At 40.3% G+C, this 21,242-nt stretch overlaps 1 protein-coding gene across 4 annotated transcripts in view; it reads left to right on the forward strand.

Moving 5' to 3' along the window:
• LOC126188971 (DNA-directed RNA polymerases I and III subunit RPAC1) overlaps nt 1-21,242 on the forward strand; it is a 231,847-nt gene that overhangs the window by 131,108 nt on the left and 79,497 nt on the right. For all 4 annotated transcript variants that reach the window (XM_049930741.1, XM_049930743.1, XM_049930742.1 and 1 more), the window contains exon 4: nt 4,905-5,037. In XM_049930741.1, the coding sequence (XP_049786698.1) occupies nt 4,905-5,037 (133 nt within the window). The remainder of the gene's footprint in view (nt 1-4,904; nt 5,038-21,242) is intronic.

Genomic DNA, 21,242 nt, shown 5'->3' on the forward strand with positions numbered 1-21,242 from the left:
ATATATATTCCTTCTCCTTATTTATAATTTTTAAAACACATTTTATACTCAGTTATGTGTTTTCTTTGCTTCCTTGCTTCGTTTCCCAATCAAGGTTTCATTTGCTATAGTAGTATACAAGGATCGAGGGGGGGGGGGGGGGCAGACATGGACAGAGAGAGGGGGAGGAGGAGATGGACAGAGAGGAAGGAGGTGAAGGAGATTAGGACGTTTATCCATTTCCCATACATACACTCCAAGGTAAGAGATAGACATCCATAGATGAGATGTACATGTACAGACAAACAAATGAGTATAGTTTCAGAAATATAGCATGATTCATTCAACAGAAAGTTATTCACAAATTGAGCAGTCAGTAATGTGTTGGTCCCCCTGTGGCCCTTGTGCAAGCAGTTATTCAGCTTGGCATTGATTGATAGAATTGTTGGCTGTCCTCCTGAGGGATATCAAGTCCAATTTTGTCCAGTTAGTGCATTAGATCATCAAAATCCCAAGCTGATTTGAGGGTCCTGCTCATAATGCTCCCAACATTCTCAGTTGGGTAGAGATATGGTAATGTTGCTGGCTGAGGTAGGGTTAACAAGCTTGAAGACAAGCAGTAGAAACTCTCACCTTGTGTGGACGGGCATTATCTTGCTGAAGTATAAGCCCAGGATTGCTTGCCATGGAGCGCAAAAAAAAAGGGCATACAACATCATCAACATGTCGCTGCTCTGTAAGGGTGCCATGGATGACAACCAAGGGGCCTCGCTATGAAATTAAATGACATCCCAGACCATCATCCCTGGTGTTGGGCCATATGGCAGGTGACGGTCAGGTTGATATCCCACCACTGTCCAGGGTACCTCCAGACACATCTTCCCTGGTCACAGGAGCTCAATTGGAAGCTTGATTCATCACTTAAGATAATACTTCCCCAGTCAATGAGGTTGCAGGCTCAATTTGTCTGCCATCACTGTAAATGGGCTCGTTGATGTACATAGATCAATAGTACTTGACACAAGAGGCACTGTGAGGTCAGTCCCCTTTCTATGAGCTGCCTGTTAATGGTGATTGTGGTTACTGAAGCACCAGTTGCACATTGGATTGATGATAATGATGAATCTCTGCCTCTGAGTGAGTACCTCTCAGACAATCGCTCGCTCCCCTAATTCTGTCATCTCTCTGTAGGTCGGCAGCTTCATTCTTGGCACTGTGTACAGCCATGGTTCACCCGTTCCTGACAACATTGTCAGATAGTGTTCTCGCTCGTATTTAAACATCGAGCAATTTGCTGATTACTCCAACTTTAAGACCACCTACATGTCCTTTCTCAAATACTGACATCTGTGTATATTGTTCATCCACCTGTCTGTGAGGCATAGGTACTGTTCAACTGAGTAAATGGAATGAAATTCATGAAGAATTCATGCCCCTGCTTGTGTATGTGTCACCTGTCAGAGACAGATCTAGAAGTATCAGGGGTCCCATATCACTCCAACTGCACACGCCCCATGTCATTACAGAGCCTCCAGCTTGAACAGTCCCCTGCCGACAAGCAGGGTCCATGGATTAATGAGGTTGTCTCCATATCTGTATATGTCCATCCTCTTGATACAACTTGAAACAAGACTCGTCCGGCCAGACAACATGTTTCCAGTCATCAACAGCCTAATGTCGGTGTTGACGGGCCCAGGCAACATGTAAAGCTTTGTGTCTTGCAGTCATCAACGGTATGCAAGTGGGCCTTCGGCTCTGAAAGCCTGTATCGATGATGTTTCATTGAATGGTTCACACCAAAGTACTTTTTGATGGGCCAGCATTGAAAACTGCAGCAATTTGCAGAAGGGTTGCACGTGTGTCACCTTGAACGATTTTCTTCAGTCTTCATCATCCTGTTCTTGCAGGATCTTTTTCCGGCCTCAGTGATGTCAGAGATTTGATATTTTACCAGTTTCTTGATATTCACGATACACTCGTGAAATGGTCATACAGGAAAATCCCCACTTTATCACTACCTCAGAGGTGCTCTGTCCCATCACTCATGTGCCAACTATAACACCAAGTTCAAACTCATTCAGATCTTGATAACCTGCCATTGTAGCGGCAGTAACCGATTAACAACGAGACACTTGTTGTCTTGTATAAGTGTTGCCGAACGCAGTCCTGTATCTGCCTGTTTACATATCTCTGTGTTTGAATACCCATGCCTATACTAGTTTCTTTGGTGCTTCAGTGTAGAAGAAGTGGAATTTATGCGGCTGCACACCTGAAATTTAATGGAGCACTCATTGCTTTGGGAAGATGAGAAGAAATATGATTATATTCATCAGTGGAGAATGATGCTCTTCATCTTCCCCCCTCAACACCAACATGGAAGCATTTGCTGCAATAGGATAGTTGCCATATTGAATAACAGAATGCCCCCTATACCTGCCCGCAAATAACAACATAGTTACTGAGACTCTCAGTGGTTTTATTAAGCTGCTCACCCATTCATTCGTGCTTTGCAGGGACTTCTGTGCTTTTAATGGGTCATGAGAATCTATGACCATCTGTCCCGTGGGTCAAGTTGTTGAGAATCTCATCTGTTCAGAAGCATTACGCCTCCTGAACACGGGACAGAGCACGCCATTCACCACAGATATGCTCTATTCTCTGTCATAGATCCAACCATGCTCTCTCTTGCCCTTACCAATGCTGCTCAGAAGTCAATGGTTGGTGATCTGCAGTCCAGTGACCTCTTCCCCATGTGGATGCATCTGAAGAATAAAAAGTGCCTGGTAGTAAGACACCAAAGTGCAATAAGCCAACTAGACGATGTGCAGTTGACTGGCTGTGTTTGAGCACGGAGATAGTGTCCAGGAACAGAAGGATCCATCAAGCTGATGATGCAGACTTTTCCAAAGTCTTTGTTGCATCTGTGAAGACTGCTTGTGCCTTGATGGAATGAAGACTGCCACTCTGCAATCAGGGTCAAGCAGGCGGCATTGCGCAGGTTCATGTGCTAACCTACTGCAGAAACCCGCGCAGCTCTTTGGATGTCAAGGGCTGAATGGCACTGTATTATGAAGGATATGAAAGAGATCATGGTGGGAATTCCTGAACACATTTTACTGATACCAGTGACTGAGTTTAATTTGTACAGCACTGAAGATGATCACCATGTAATCGAAAATCGATTCTGCTATCAATAAAACATCAGTATTATGGCCAACGCTGACCTTCCTTTTAATTTAACATATATGGTCGTTGTGCACACAGCACTCCATGGAGTCGCCAATAAACATTTTACTGTTTTACCAGCTCAGCACAAGTATGGGGAGCCATCGGAAGGATTTCTGGAATTCAAGGTGGGCCACTCACAGCAGCCATAGTGAATTAGGGATATCTCCAAACAACACCCAGAGACATCGCCCAGACAGTGGCAGAGCATTTTGCCAAAACTGTTTGTAATGCGAGCCTAAATCCAGCAACATATTGACATCACTATCTGAACCTTGAAGGGACTGGTGGGATTGCAAGTCCAATAATGCCAAGTCCTATAACTACCCCTTTTCCATGTGGGAGCTAGATTCAGCCTTGTCTGAGGCTCGTGATACTGCACCCAGTCAAAACAAAATCAAGCACAGAATTCTGTGGCAACTTGGAGAAAAATCCTTCTAGCACTTTTTAATACAATATGGCAGACAGGACAATGTCCCATTTCATGAAGGGAGGCTGTATTGGTTCCCCTCTTCAAAACAGGGAAGGACTAAACATCCCTCAATTGTTATTGAAACACAACATGAATTAACTGGTTAGGAAAGACCTTGAGGCGAATTGTTAACCATTGTTTGATCTGTCCATTAGAGACCTGACAGCTACTTAGCTGCTCTCAGTGTGGATCTTGGTGGTGTGTATTACACTGTCGACAAACTGACCCTGCTAGATGGGGCTATGCAGCACAATATTTTATGACCTTTTAAATGAGCACCAGTTCTATATAGATACATTTACAACCAGGTCTAAACGATAGGACTCCCTTGGCTGCTGTGTTGTGTGCTCTGATCATGTCCTCAAGCTCCATCTATCTAAAGAAATCACTATGGTGCAGAATTTTACATGGTCTTGGAGGCTATGGAACAGATGAGGTGTGCTGAGACTGCTAAATTCCTCATCTGCACCATCTCCCTGAGTGTCCTTCACTATCTTCAAAGCATGCAGACAAAATAGTCTAGAATATCCAGGACTCACTTCTCTGCCTACAAAGTCTGCTGGGCATGTGGTTATTAAGGGAAAGATGTAGCAGCGAAGGAGGTGTGTGGTGCTAATGAGATAGCCCAGTGCGCTGGCCTCTTGTATGCTGTCACCTCACTGTTTAGGTATAGAGTTATGCCTGGCTGAAAACGTGAATAGCTGGTAGAGATCAACTGCAGTTAGTAAAGTCAACAACATGACGGTGGTGTAGCTCCTTCCAGCCACAGGTGAGATAAGGTGTTTCTCACTTGGCTTCACATGGGACACAGCCACATGATGCATGGCTTCTTGCTCCAGCAAGAAGGCCCTCAAGTATGCAATTTAAGTTGACTGCGTTTCTCTCTCTCTCTCTCTCTCTCTCTCTCTCTCTCTCTCTCTCTCTCACACACACACACACACACACACACACACACACACACACACACACACACTTACTTTTTTCATGTGCATTTATCTTGTTTTGTGTGGACTTATGTTGTTGTGTTTGCTCTTATTATTTACCTTGTTTTAGTGGAAGTGAAACACTGTCGGTGGATGGCCCTTCTGTTAGCTTTGTGATTTGCTGATGAGCTCACTTGGTCTTATCATCATATCTAGAACTTTACTGTACAACCAGATCAATCAGATTAATTATATTTATTTAGCTGCAAAGACTGTCACTTTTTAATTGGCCTTTCACATTTTAGGTTCCAAGTATGGCAGTTGAAAAGGTTTTTGTATACAACAATACAAGTATTATCCAGGATGAAGTTTTGGCCCATAGATTAGGACTGATTCCATTAAAAGCAGATCCACGTTTATTTGAATACAGGCAAAAAGGTTAGTAAATTTATTACTTTTGTAATTAATGTTTATTTGATGTTTTCTATAAATTTTACATTATACGGAATGACGAAAGGAGAAAAGTTAACCATATGCTACATGATGTTTTAATTTATTACTTATTTACTAATGACTCAATTTACAACACAGTTTGCAGATAGTATCCACATATACCACTGAATTTACTTGCAAAATTATATCAGTGTATGACAAATAGTTCAGGAGACATGATTGCATAAACATTGGGATGTGTGGAGAACTTACTTATGCCACTGAATTTACTTGCAAAATTATATCAGTGTTTGACAAATACACTCCTGAAAATGGAAAAAAGAACACATTGACACCGATGTGTCAGACCCACCATACTTGCTCCGGACACTGCGAGAGGGCTGTACAAGCAATGATCACACACACGTCACAGCGGACACACCAGGAACCGCGGTGTTGGCCGTTGAATGGCGCTAGCTGCGCAGCATTTGTGCACCGCCGCCGTCAGTGTCAGCCAGTTTACCGTGGCATACGGAGCTCCATCGCAGTCTTTAACACTGGTAGCATGCCGCGACAGCGTGGACGTGAACCGTATGTGCAGTTGACGGACTTTGAGCGAGGGCGTATAGTGGGCATGCGGGAGGCCGGGTGGACGTACCGCCGAATTGCTCAACACGTGGGGCGTGAGGTCTCCACAGTACATCGATGTTGTCGCCAGTGGTCGGCGGAAGGTGCACGTGCCCGTCGACCTGGGACCGGACCGCAGCGACGCACAGATGCACGCCAAGACCGTAGGATCCTACGCGGTGCCGTAGGGGACCGCACCGCCACTTCCCAGCAAATTAGGGACACTGTTGCTCCTGGGGTATCGGCGAGGACCATTCGCAACCGTCTCCATGAAGCTGGGCTACGGTCCCGCACACCGTTAGGCCGTCTTCCGCTCATGCCCCAACATCGTGCAGCCCGCCTCCAGTGGTGTCGCGACAGGCGTGAATGGGGGGACGAATGGAGACGTGTCGTCTTCAGCGATGAGAGTCGCTTCTGCCTTGGTGCCAATGATGGTCGTATGCGTGTTTGGCGCCGTGCAGGTGAGCACCACAATCAGACTGCACACGACCGAGGCACACAGGGCCAACACCCGGCATCATGGTGTGGGGAGCGATCTCCTACACTGGCCGTACACCACTGGTGATCGTCGAGGGGACACTGAATAGTGCACGGTACATCCAAACCGTCATCGAACCCATCGTTCTACCATTCCTAGACAGGCAAGGGAACTTGCTGTTCCAACACGACGATGCACGTCCGCATGTATCCCGTGCCACCCAACGTGCTCTAGAAGGTGTAAGTCAACTACCCTGGCCAGCAAGATCTCCGGATCTGTCCCCCATTGAGCATGTTTGGGACTGGATGAAGCGTCGTCTCACGTGGTCTGCACGTCCAGCACGAACGCTGGTCCAACTGAGGCGCCAGGTGGAAATGGCATGGCAAGCCGTTTCACAGGACTACATCCAGCATCTCTACGATCTTCTCCATGGGAGAATAGCAGCCTGCATTGCTGCGAAAGGTGGATATACACTGTACTAGTGCCGACATTGTGCATGCTCTGTTGCCTGTGTCTATGTGCCTGTGGTTCTGTCAGTGTGATCATGTGATGTATCTGACCCCAGGAATGTGTCAATAAAGTTTCCCCTTCCTGGGACAATGAATTCACGGTGTTCTTATTTCAATTTCCAGGAGTGTAGTTCAAGAGACATGATTGCATGGAGCACAAATTATACAGACTTACCCAGTGTTTTATAATGAGAGCACTTAGCAACTTTCAACAATCACCAAGTGTAATTTCAGACCTTTTCTAAACTTTTTCTCGATAATGTCAAATATTTAACACATGAATTCACTTGTAAAGTAATCAGATGTTTGCAATTGTTTTATACATGGGAATTCTATTCTTTAAAGTCTCAGAGGCTACTGGTAATCGCTAAGCAACTCTGCATTAACGCCAGGTATCGAAATAACTATCCACTTGCTGTCACATCTTGCAGTAAACTAATAAAATGCAAGAAGCCACTACTACAAGTACATAAACGTACATTGCCAGCGCTCTCTCTCTCTCTCTCTCTCTCTCTCTCTCTCTCTCTCTCTCTCTCTCTCTCTAATTCAATCATTATGAAATCAACTTCCAGAACTTAAGAGTAATTTTCTTCAACAGCTAGTTTCACCAAGATCCTGTACTGTTTTGAGCATAAGTTTTATCTTCGCTTCCATTTTGAACATATAACTAGTTTTATACATGTAACCAGACTGAAAATTTTGTATAGATTTGAGTTCTTGCAGTACACATCTACAGTACAAAGCACCCTTCAACTTTAAAACAAACTAATAGCTACATATCAGATTCTTCAATATTTCGTGTCTTAGGTCAATGTCATTGTTGCTTCAGTAGTGATCACTCTTCTGCTCTAACCATCCATCATACTGCCTACCTTGGTTGAAAGTATGACCTCCACACCTGCCGCCGCCACCTCCACCACCACCACCACCACCACCAAGTGCCTTTTGGTGTTTTCATGGTCAAGCAGGGTTGTGCACTCACGTCCGAAATGCTCATTCTATGTTGAATACCATACCCCTTTCTGCTACAACAGCAATAACAACTGGACTAGTATAGTGGATTGGGAGCTCATTTTTTTAAGCTTCTAAACTGTACGATCCAAACTATTATCTCATTACTGTATCCTCTTGGTGATCTTATTGCTTTGAGTCTTTTAACAGTCTTCTTTGCTCAAGCAGATGCTTTTTCATCTGCATGATATATTTTTACGTATATGTTTTTAATCACACCTGTGAATACTGTCACAATTTATCTGAACCATCTTGCATTGATGCACATAATGGCGCACGTTGAATACCCCATAGTTATCTGCTAAGAAAGTACAGTTCCAATGTCTAAACAATGTGTTATGCTCTTCTTTAATAGTGTCTGTGAGCAGCCATCAAACCATTCCAGCTGGTTGCTTTGAGGGCACAGAATTAGAATAAATATAATTCATCTATTTTCTCGTAAATCTTAGAGGTGCGAAGAAACTTCTTGTACCCTTGTCATCTATAAATGATCATTCATGTGTACAACTAATTTTATTATAATTTTAATAATAATTAAATGGGACAGACACTGTTGTTTACATGTAGATGACATTCTATTCATCATCAGATGTTTGTTTTGTATTTTTATTATTCATTTGAGGTACCCCTGGGGTAACGTGCAGCATATTGAGTTAGGCAGTAGGAATTCCCATGTCACACCAGGTGCTGCTTGGAGCTACGAACACCATACCGATTACCAAGGAGGACTTTAAGAGTACTCTGTTTCTGTGTAAAACCCAGGATGAGCCATTTAACAATATAAATGAAGAACAACTTTTACTGTGATTTAGTAGGAGCTTAGGTACTTCTCAAACCACATATTTGTACTGACATGTAATAAAAGTTCATCACTATTTAAAAATGATAGAAGTTATTTACAGCAGATAATAATAATAATAATAATAATAATAATAAACCCCTTGGAGGCTGTAGCGGGACTTTGAATTTTGCCGCACTGCCTTCGTTCCCTCAGACATGAATTGTGCCGTCGCAGCGGTATGAGCGCTCGACGGCAGAGAAAATACTATGCCCGCCCACAATGGTAACGACACTGCTAGCCAACTGGAAAATGATTTAAATCCAAATAGAGGTGTTTTGCAGGATATGCTTCCTGCAACCACCCTAGAAGGAAAACAAAGACAGAGGATGAGATGGTCAGATGAAGTTAATCGACACCTCATGTTCTGTTATTACCAAGCAACAAACCTAGGAACCAACACAACTGGATACAGATCACAAGTATACACAATATTTATTATCAGATACCCAGAATTAAAATTTTTAACAGAACAACGACTAGCTGATCAGATCCGTGTAGTAATCAAAAATAACAGGATACCCCAGTCAGAATTAGAAAACATCAAACAACAAGTACAACAAATACTGGACCAAAATAATGTGCAATCAGAAGAAGAAGAAAATACAGTAATGGACTCAAACATCCCAGAGCAAACAAACAAAGAACAACACGTATCAATTAAACAATCAGAGGAAAACGAAATCTTAAGACAGCCACCAGAACAAGCACAAAGAACTCTAAGTAACACACATGTTAGATATAGAAGAAAAATTTCAGCTGACATATATAGAATACAAAGACACAAATACAGACATTAGACCATTCTTGCATAGACCGCCAAATAACTCACAAGTCGAAACAACAATAAAAACTATCAACACAATCATACACAACAAAATAAATGAAAACACAACTATGGAAGAATTACAACTACTGGTTTATATAGGAGCACTCACTACACTAAATATACACACTAGGCAGAGATCAGAACCAACCAACACACAGAAGAAACCCACAAAACCAGCATGGCAACACAGGCTACAGATCAGAATAGAAAAACTGAGAAAAGACATCGGACAGCTAACACAATTTATAGGAAATGAAATGTCAGAAAAAAACGAAAAAGGTTAGGTAAAATCTCACAACAAGAAGCGATAGAGCAATTAGATGAAAAGAAGCAGAAATTACAAGCTTTGGCCAAACGACTTAGAAAATACAAAAAAAGTGAAAATAGAAGGAAACAAAACCAAACATTCAACACAAACTAGAAGAAATTTTACCAGACAATAGATAACACACACATTAAAATAGACAATCCACCAAACATAACAGACATGGAACACTTCTGGAGCAACATATGGTCAAACCCGGTACAACATAACAGGCATGCACGGTGGATACAAGCAGAAACAGATACATACAAGATGATACCACAAATGCCTGAAGTGATAATTTTGCAACATGAAGTCACCCAAGCAATTAACTCTACTCACAATTGGAAAGCCCCTGGAAAAGATAAAATAGCAAATTTCTGGCCAAAGAAGTTCACCTCAACACATTCACATCTAACTAAATTATTTAACAGTTACATTGAAGACCCATACACATTCCCTGATACACTTACACATGGAATAACTTATCTGAAACCTAAAGATCAAGCAGACACAGCAAACCCAGCTAAATATCACCCCATAACATGCCTACCAACAATATACAAAATATTGACTTCAGTCATTACACAAAAATTAATGACACATACAACACAGAACAAAATTATAAATGAAGAACAAAAAGGCTGTTGCAAAGGAGCACAAGGATGTAAAGAGAAACTGATAATAGATGCAGAGGTGACATACCAAGCTAAAACTAAGCAACGGTTGCTACACTACGCATACATTGATTACCAAAAAGCTTTTGATAGTGTACCCCATTCATGGTTACTACAAATATTGGAAATATATAAAGTAGATCCTAAATTGATACAGTTCCTAAACATAGTAATGAAAAATAGGAAAACCACACTTAATATCCAAACAAATTCAAATAATATCACATCACAGCCAATACAGATTAAGTGTGGAATATACCAAGGAGACTCATTAAGTCCTTTCTGGTTCTGCCTTGCTCTGAACCCATTTTCCAACATGCTAAATAATACAAATTATGGATACAATATTACTGGAACATACCCACACAAAATCACACATTTGCTATACATGGATGATCTAAAACTACTGGCAGCAACAAATCAACAACTCAACCAATTACTAAAGATAACAGAAGTATTCAGCAATGATATAAATATGGCTTTTGGAACAGACAAATGTAAGAAAAATAGCATAGTCAAGGGAAAACACACTAAACAGGAAGATTACATATTGGATAACCATAGCGACTGCATAGAAGCGATTGAAAAAACAGATGCCTATAAATATCTAGGATACAGACAAAAAATAGGAATAGATAATACAAATATTAAAGAAGAACTAAAAGAAAAATATAGACAAAGACTAACAAAAATACTGAAAACAGAATTGACAGCAAGAAACAAGACAAAAGCTATAAATACTTATGCTATACCAATATTGACCTACTCATTTGGAGTAGTGAAATGGAGTAACACAGACCTAGAAGCACTCAATACACTTACACGATCACAGTGCCACAAATATAGAATACATCACATACATTCAGCAACAGAAAGATTCACATTAAGCAGAAAGGAAAGAGGAAGGGGATTTATCGACATAAAAAACCTACATTATGGACAGGTAGACAATTTAAGAAAATTCTTTCTAGAACGAACAGAAACTAGCAAAATACACTAAGCAATCACTCATATAAATACATCGGCTAAACCACTACAATTTCATAACCACCTCTACAACCCTTTAGATCACATAACATCAACAGATACGAAGAAAGTAAATTGGAAAAAGAAAACACTACATGGCAAGCCCCCGTATCATCTAACACAGCCACACATCGATCAAGACACATCCAACACATGGCTAAGAAAAGGCAATATATACATTGAGACGAAAGGATTCATGATTGCAATACAGGATCAAACAATAAACACCAGATATTACAGTAAGCATATTATTAAAGATCCCAGTACCACAACAGATAAATGCAGACTTTGGAAAGAACAAATAGAAACAGTAGATCACATCACAAGCGGATGTACAATACTAGCAAATACGGAATACCCCAGAAGACATGACAACGTAGCAAAAATAATACGTCAACAACTTTACATACAACAAAAACTAATAAAACAACACATTCCCACATACAAGTATGCACCACAAAATGTACTGGAGAATGATGAATACAAATTATACTGGAACAGAACCATTATAACGGATAAAACAACACCACATAACAAACCTGACATCATACTCACCAATAAAAAGAAGAAATTAACACAACTAATCGAAATATCCATACCCAATACAACAAATATACAAAAGAAAACAGGAGAAAAAATTGAAAAATACATCCAACTGGCTGAGGAAGTCAAGAACATGTGGCATCAGGATAAAGTTGACATTATACCAATTATACTATCAACTACAGGAGTCATACCACACAATATCCACCAGTACATCAATGCAATACAGCTACATCCAAACTTATATATAAAACTACAGAAATCCGTAATTATTGATACATGTTCAATTACCCGAAAGTTCCTAAATGCATTATAACATATACCGTACAGTTAAAAGGAAGTCACGCTTGATCAAGGTCTGCGTCACTTTCCATTTTTGACCAGACATAATGTCTGAGAAAAGAAAGAAATAATAATAATAATAATAATAATAATAATAATAATAATAATAGAAGATAAGAAAATACTCATGTATTATTGTTTAAGAAGAGGTTTACTATTGTAAATGTTGAAAAGTGAATTTGCAATAATTGCAGAAATAAGATAATGAAAGAAGACTGAATTTAATAAATGTTAGAGGGTTTTTAATTTCAAAAATTCAGAAAGAAAAAGCAATATATTTAAAAACAAATACTGATCATTTTCATTTTGTCTCCTATCCTGGCAGATATTCACCTTTCACTGCATATATTACTAATTGCCTTGTTTCCAAGGTAAACTTTGAAATTAAATATAGGTAAAAACTTAAAAAATTGAAAATCCTGTTGTACTACCATCATCCTGATGACGATTATTAACTATTGAAATAGGAAACTATAATAAAGGCTTCCGTTTCAGGTGATAGTGGTACAACATGATTTTCAGAGTTTTTTACAGGTGTCTATCAGAACTATTTCACCATAGCTTTACACCAACATTGGCTACAAACATTCCTTGTTTATAATATTGTCACTGGATACTAAATAATTATGTATAACCTAAGCTGTAGGAAATAATCAGTTATGTCACAGAGTGGTGTACTTTGGGCAAGTGAGAGACTGTTAGTCTTAGGACACTGTATCTTTGACATGTTGTATTGTATGTTCTGTGACTATGAAATAAAGTGTTGTTAGACTGCTAATCGCTGCTCTACTGTGATTCACGACATAAGAATTTGGTGCCGAAACCCGGGAGACAATGAATTTCCAAGTAATACCATGGTGGGCGAGAAACTGATAAGTTTTTGTGGTGGTTAATGCCTTCCAAAGTTGGGCTAGTTCCATATTCGTGGCGTGGAATGTTTTCGCGTTATCTGTATATATCGTGTGGGGTAGTCTGCGTCTTCTGGCGAATCACTGAAGTGCCATAAGAAACTTGTCCGTTGACAAGTCTGTACAGAGTTCGAGCTGTACAGCTCGTGTGGTAGCACATGTGAAAAGAGTGATACATGACTTGTGCGTTTGCTTCCCCACTTTGAGGAATAATGGGCCAGCAAAGTCTATTCCGGTTACAGCAAATGGTTTGGCAGGCGAAACTCGTTGAGGTGGCAGCGGTGCTTCAATCTGTTGCCCTCGTGGATTCTTCAAGATCTTGCATGCGAGGCATGAGTGTAGGATTCTTTTGATGGCCTGACAAGCTCTAAGGATCCAAAATTCGGTTCGCAGTTCGGATAGTACAGAACGAACACCAAAGTGATGGAGACGGATGTGTGTCTCTCGAATAACCAATCGTGTGAAGTGGTGGGAACCGTCAAGGACTACAGGATGTTTTTGTTACCTATTTAGGCTAGTGCACTGCAGTTGTCCTCCTAGACGTATCAGTCCATCTTCTACGAAAGGATTGTATCGTGCGATTTTTGACTCTTTTTGACAGTGGTAAGTTATTCTGAAGTGCATTTAATTCGCTGGGGAAGCAATCTCTCTGGCCCACTCAAATCCAATACATTTTGGCAGCTGATAATTCAGTGGTTGTAAGTTCTCCTGAAGATTTATTCTTCTGACGAATTTTGTGTAGGAAGCGGAGAGTCCATGCTGTGATATGAATGAGTTTCCAGTATGAACTGAATGTAATTAAGTTCAAAAGGCGGGTTGGCACAGATATCAACAAGACTCGGCTCTGGGTTTTCTTCCTCTTTTCTTCGGGAGGAAGTCGTACCATCGTTGACGTATTGTTTGGCCAGCATTCAGGAGGGCGTGTAAGCCAAGGCGGCCCATGCCACCAAATGTCCAGAGAATTCATTTGGCAGCCGAGGAGACCACGTGAGAGGTGGTCAGCAGTATTGTCTGGTCCTGAGCAGTGTTTCCATTGCATGGAAGTTGTGTGTGTTTGTATCTCAGTTACACGATTACAAACAAAGGTCTTCCATCTATTAGGATCACAGCGAATCCAACTTAGTGTTATTGTAGAATCCGTCCACAATATCGCATGGGCAATTTTAATGTCTGTTGCGCTACAAAAGTAACACAATAGTCTAGTCCCAACTACTGCCGCTAAAAGTTCGAGTCAAAGCAATCGTCACCTTCTTCATAGGAGCAAGTCTGTTCTTGCTACAGGCTAAATGGGTTACGACGTCATCATCTAAGACGTCCACACTTCACGTACATGCGAAATCTAAAAGACTGATTCCGAAGGCTACCAGCGTAAAGGAACCAGTCTGCGTCTTTTGCGAATCTTGTGGTCATTGGGCGCAAGGCTGTAAGAAGATCGTACGCGTTAATGATCGAATAGATAAATAGAAACTAGCAAACAGATGCTTTCTTTGTCTTCATCGTGGGCACAAAGTCTCAAATTGCAAAAAGAAAGAAAAGGCTCGGTGTGTTAACTGTAAAAGTCTGCATCATAAGTCCATTTGCGAGGAACGTAAGAATATTAGGAGTCCTGCGGGTCAGACATACGTTACTTCCGTGGGAATTGTATCTGTCGCTCCCGACGGATACACGTACCTTCAGACAGCTCAAGTATGCGTCTCAGGAAGTACAGGATTGAGCAGGACAACGCGATGTCTGCTGGACCCAGGTAGTCAGTCCAGCTACATAGCAAAATCGCTGATTGATGATCTGAAACTGCAAACAGTAGACCGACAAGAACTAACCGCTTGTTCCTTTGAATCAAACCCTACACTCCCACACCACCACAGGCTGGTTCAGTTTAATATGAAGGGGCTTTGGCAGAATTCTTCAGTGCCACTTACTGCCTTCGAAAGTAGTCACATTATTTCTCACCAGCCTTCGGTTCCACAACATATAAAGAGTTCACCAGATGCCTGTGAGATTACGCTAGCAGATCTGAAAACCGATTCAACAGAAGATCTTCCCGTGGAGATTCTTGTAGGAGGCAATTTGTATTGGAAGATAGTGAAGCACAATTCGCCCATTCGCATCTCTGAAACCTTATTGTTAGTTCCTTCTCTGTTTGGCTGTGTACTTAGTGGTAACAAGTCACAAGCCTGTGTGCATGCAACCGTGGTAAATTTTGCTCAGACTGACCGATCTCCTCTGCACTCGGACAATGATTTCAAACGCTTTTGGGACTTGGAAACTATAGGGATTACTGCCGATCAGGATCTACCTGTGAACAACAAGGATACAAGACTTCTTGAAGAGTTTAGAGCGTCTTTCTCTATAAAAGATCATCGAGCAGTGGTTACGCTTCCCAAAGACAACATACAGTGCTTTCGAGTAACAGACCGATCACGGAAAAACGATTCAAGCACCTTAGGGAAAGATTTCAACGTCAAGACACCTTTAAGCAAATGTATTTCGATCTTATGCTAGACTACATTACGAAGGGGCAGGTATAGGTCGCTCCCACCCCACTCTCAGGAAAGGAGCTATTTTATCTCCCTCGTCATGCAGTGAGGAAGGAGAAATATGGAACCACTAAGTGGAGAATAGTCTTTAACGCTTCATCTCACGAAAACAATGCTCCTTCTCTGAATGAGGTATTAGAAGTAGGACCGAACCTATTACCAGAGACTCTGGAAATTTTACTGCGTTTCAGACTATATTCTACGGCTATCGTCATGGACATCACACAAGCTTTCGTTCAATTAACCTTGAACGAAAAGGACAAAGACTTGACCAGATTCTTCTGGTTCAAAATTAGCCAGGATCAAACAGGAAATCTTCAAACGACAGATGAACTAACAGAATACCGTTTTAACAGACTCCCATTCGGCCTGACCTGCAGCCTATTTTTGCTTTCTGCAACACTAAGAGAACTTGCCGACAAGTGTATGATAGCATTTCCCACCGTAGCGCCACTTATAAACAAGACTGCATACATGGACCACTTTGTGATCTCAGTAGAAGGTGATAATTTGGTGATAACTATATACTATGAACTTGTAACCCTAATGAAATTGAACAGTCCCTCACTTGCCCGAAGTACATCACTCTGTGACAAGTTATAACAGAATTGCTCATTGTGAAAGACGGAAAGTCATGAGAGCTTGTCTCCTTTCATTTTAATTAATTGAATTAATGAGTATGCGTACATTTTAATGCATTTTTATCTAAATAGGGAAGCGCTAGGGCAGTTATGATGTTTAATAAAGTGGGTTGAGAGAGAGCATACTGCTTGTCTCAGTATCTCATTGCACTGTGTAATTAGGAGTGACAGTTCTTTCTTTCTGTTGACGGAAAGTATGTGATCTGTTTGTGTTGTCACTGTGTGGGGAAGGCCACCTTAATGGGCTGGAATTGTGATAGGTGGAAGCATCCAGCTAGAGGTACAATGGCAGGACTTGTGCGAGGGCTAGTCGCTGCTCTCACTTTACAGGAGAGGCTTGCGGAAGGCCCTCGGTGACGGGGAGTCACCATGCCACGAGCAGTGTCCTGCTGTTAATGCACTCCAGTATATTGTTCCTAATGCGTTTTACAAATTTCAGGCTTTATCACTCGATGGGGCGGTACTTTGGAAATTGTTCCATGATGGGGGAGAAACTTTCTTACACTGATGGGTGCTCGATAGTGTGCCATCAGTGCAGCTAATGTATTTTTTGAGATGTTTGGGTATTTGTGCACACTGAAAATAAGTGTCATGATTTGGAATCAGATAGTGACATCAGAGGACATACTTGGGGCATGAGTAACTTTTGGCAGCATGCCACACTATTGGAGGAGTGATCATTGCCTGTCTCATGGAGGAAAGCTGTGTTGTGCTGGTATTTGATTATGCTGTTGGCTTGGTGAAATCATGCCATGTGCAATTAGATTGTGTTTTTTTTATGTGCTCCATGTGGAGAGTTTTTGGAAAAAGTGGGTTCCAGTTCGCATGGGGCAGCGTGGTATGAAGATGAGAGAGTTTGCTTAGGTCCAGCAATAGAGTCAGAGTCCAGTGTTTGAATCTGAGTGTGGCTGCCCAGGTTGCAGACTTGTAGATTTTGCAGTACTAAGCACAGGGTTCAGTCATGGTGGGCAACTGTCTGTAGTCAACATCTTTGCAGCTCCAGCACTTGGGGAATTTTCTGTAGTGATATAATTAAATTTTCGTTGAGAAGTTTGAGTCTTCAACTTCTGTTATTTTCCATATTGCTTTACACCCTCTGTGGGATGTTCTTTCGATTTGCAGTAACAGTTGTTCAATTAATGCATGTAGCACAATCTTACAGTTCAATGGTTCACAATTACTGTCGCTAAGATAGTCAGTCAGATAGCACTAATGCTTATACTCACAGAGGGAGGCAGTGCGTAGAGAATCTCAGTTATTCATACCAACCTTGCCAATTGACCTTTACTATTTGCATACTAATTGTGATTTATAGGTGTATTATTGGATATGGGTGGTTGTTATTATTATTATTATTATTATTATTATTATTATTAAGCTGAAACAACATACTCCATGCACATTTCTTTGACAATAAATCATTCATTTCAGTGAATAAGCTTTCTCATTTCAATAGAAAATACAGCTTGTTCATATGATGTTTTTTGGTCTTTTTCTGTGGGATATTTGATATAATTTATTAATTTATCACAAGTTGTCAACTTGGGATTCACTGCTAGGGTCAAATATTATTAATATGCATTCAGATAGTCCTTTGTGCACAGACATCAGTATTGTATCGTAATGCTGGTTCTGCATCGGGGGTGATTCTGGTGCAGAAATTAACCATATGTAATACCCACATTACCATACCACCATGGCATCTTCTAACTGTTCATGGTGACTATTAATACTTATTTAATAATGTTTTATGGTGATGGTGTACCTGTAGAACTTGTTAATATCTCAATAACATAAATAACAAAAAAAAAGAGATCTGAATGTCACATAAATATACAGAGTACAACTATGTGGAATAATCGGAGTACACATTTAAAATTGACTTCTTTTCTTTGAGTGTGTAGTAAAATATTTCATGCAAGCTGAATTAATATACATGAAGCTTCTATTGCATACAGAGTCTGGATATTAAATGTATTTTTCACACATGATTGTACATAACATAATTTTTTGAACAAGGAAAACACAATTATTGATGATTTGATATTTTATCTTTCTTTCTCTTGACCATTCATTTCATTTTGACCAGAGAAATCTTCATTCAACTGGCCTTAAAGCTGTGCCTGCTACTGGACAGGGAGATGCTCGATAGTGACCATGATTGTGACTGATTCCAAGAATCTTTGAGCCAACCATGAGAGAGAAAATGTGCGTTAGTCTCTTATCATTGTCCAGATATATTTTAGAAATCATTACATCATACTAATTGAATCTTCAAGTCCAGAATGAAATTTCCACTGTGCAGGGGAGTGTACACGGATATGAAACTTGCTGGCCGATTAAAACTGTGTGCCAGACCAAGAATCGAACTCGGGACTTTTGAATCTGAAATTGTTACTTATGTGCGTGGCATAGCTATCTGTTTTTATTCTGTGGTGAGGAGACCTTGTGGAAATAGGTTTTGGGCTTTGTGAAACATGTTTTATCACACTCTACTTGCACCCTATCCCCTTTTCCTACGTACCCCGTTCCACCCTCCTGAAACCACACTAGTATCACAGCCCTATCACTATTATACTTGACATTACTTTGAATGCCATGTGTTTCCTTCATCTTTTTCAACATCTTCCCCCTATACTTATTTTCCTCAAAATTTAGCCTGCAGACCTTCTACATTGCTCCCTGCATTAATGCTTGCTATCTTCCATCGTAAATACATGCATGTTCCTCATTCACATGACCTTCAATCTCCTGTCCTGCTCCTCCTCCTCCCAATCCTACACACCTTCCATTACCCAACAACCCATCCCAGCCAAGATACCTACTTGTTCTAGTTAACAGTTAACTGCAGCATCAGGTGTGTATGAGGTATTGGGGGCTGCCAATTCACAGTTCAATACTTTTATCCAGTGAATAGTAATCTAGCCTCTTATATATACAATATATACAATACATGATTGTAAAATGATTCTTTCGGGGACAATTATCATGCACAGAAATTGAAGATTGAATGTAGACATCACATATTTCATTGTTTGGAATGTGTATCATGAGCTGCTGACTGTGTCTGACCCTTAAGTAATTACACACAATGGACACACATTCAGTGCTGCATAATGCCCTATTGTTCAGTGGCAGAACATGCCTCACTTTTGTTGGTGGTGGTAACCTGTAGTGGTGAAAAGTACTTTCCTGCCCACTATTTTTTTCCCAAATGTTTTTCAGTCATTTTACTTGACTTTTAAACCACTACTTTTGATTTTGCTTTTTGCCTTAAAATATCACTGTTTAACCCATATTTTGTTTCACAAGATAACTGAGAAATTTGAGGATCAAAAGAGTGAGCATTCATATCAGACACATGCACTGTTACCATAATAATCATCATCATCATTCACTTGACATATACTGCTGGATAAAGACCTCCGCAAGGCCACTCCATGCATTACTAACTCCAATTTATGATAACAAAGGGAATTCTAGGACATTAAATGTGCAGGTACAGAAAAATTAGATTGTAACTCATTCTAAAACGAATTGTAAATGTTTAATTCACACTTTTCAGAAAATTGAGAAATTTTTTCATACATCAAACTTGCTGTTTTCTTCAGAAAATAAAAATCTTGAGGCGGATCATGCACTCTTTGAAACTTGAATAAAATTTCCTCACTTCATTCACCTCATTCATTGTGACTGTCTGTCTGTCACTTCTGACTTAAGTTTTGAAGTGGTATCAGTCTTCCCTGTGGTTGTTTATTGCAGGAAATATTGCATAAATTAAATATGCAAATGCTAGATTTGGTAATCCTCTCCCAATTGGGACTCTCTTTGCCATTCTGCCAGCTTACCTTGCCTGGTTTTTGGCTGCAAACTCCCTGACTCTATGGTTCATTAATCGTACTGCCCACTCAGTAATTAGCAACAGGGAATGAAATGTGAAAAAATGTAGTAAAATAATTGCAAAAAGTGCCCACACATCAATCACAATGCAACATTTTCATTTGTTGAACATAATTCCTGCACACCAATATCTGTCCTTATACTTTCCTTTTGTGATTGTGTGGCCTTTCACACTGCCCAACAGTATAATAAAGTATGAACTTTTCTTAGATTCACTATCAACCAGGTTGTGTGATAGTTTGGTAGAATGGAATAATTTACACCGATGGAGTCGTGTGTGACTAGGTTACAAATATTTACACATAAAAAAAGTAAGAGGTCTTCTGGGCAACTAATTCTGTTTTGTGAAGCAACGACTTCCTCTTCAGACATCTTCATAATTAAATTAGCTGTCCTGGTGATAGTTGGCAGCACATTGGCTATGTTGGTATTTTGATCATAATTTGCATCAAACAGGAAGAAAGGTTCCAGCAACATGAATCCAAATAATTCTGTCGTTGAGAGATTGAACTAAGCTTCATTGAGACTTACGGCCAATTGTATAAAGCATTTGACCTTAGATTAACACAGAATATATCTCAGATCAAGCTTAACTCAGAAATCTGGGTTGTATAAATGTTAATCCCAGATTATATCGCCTTGAAGCAGGATCAACTTTGATTGCCAATAATTCTTGTGTCAAAGTCAGGTCAAAATGTAATCATCAGTTTACAATGTAGTGATATTGCACAACAATGCTTTTGTTTTGTGGAATACAAATTTAAATAATAAAGAAATTGCTATTAAAACTTGAATAAGTAACTATACTACTCCCACACTAATGAAGCCCGATCCCCCCCTCACCTCCCCCCGATATGGTTGGGTTATGGGAGTTACCATTTATGTACATAATGAGTGCAGATAATAATTTATCTCATAACAATTCATGGAGACATCCTGCAATTTCTGTAATTAATTTTGAGGCATTTTATAGACATTCGACAACAGAGCACGAAAGGAAAATTAGAAATATTTGTCATGAACAGTTAGGTATGTTGATAT

This window comes from Schistocerca cancellata, chromosome 5 (genome assembly GCF_023864275.1).
Source record: "Schistocerca cancellata isolate TAMUIC-IGC-003103 chromosome 5, iqSchCanc2.1, whole genome shotgun sequence".
Taxonomy (NCBI): Eukaryota; Metazoa; Arthropoda; class Insecta; order Orthoptera; family Acrididae; genus Schistocerca; species Schistocerca cancellata.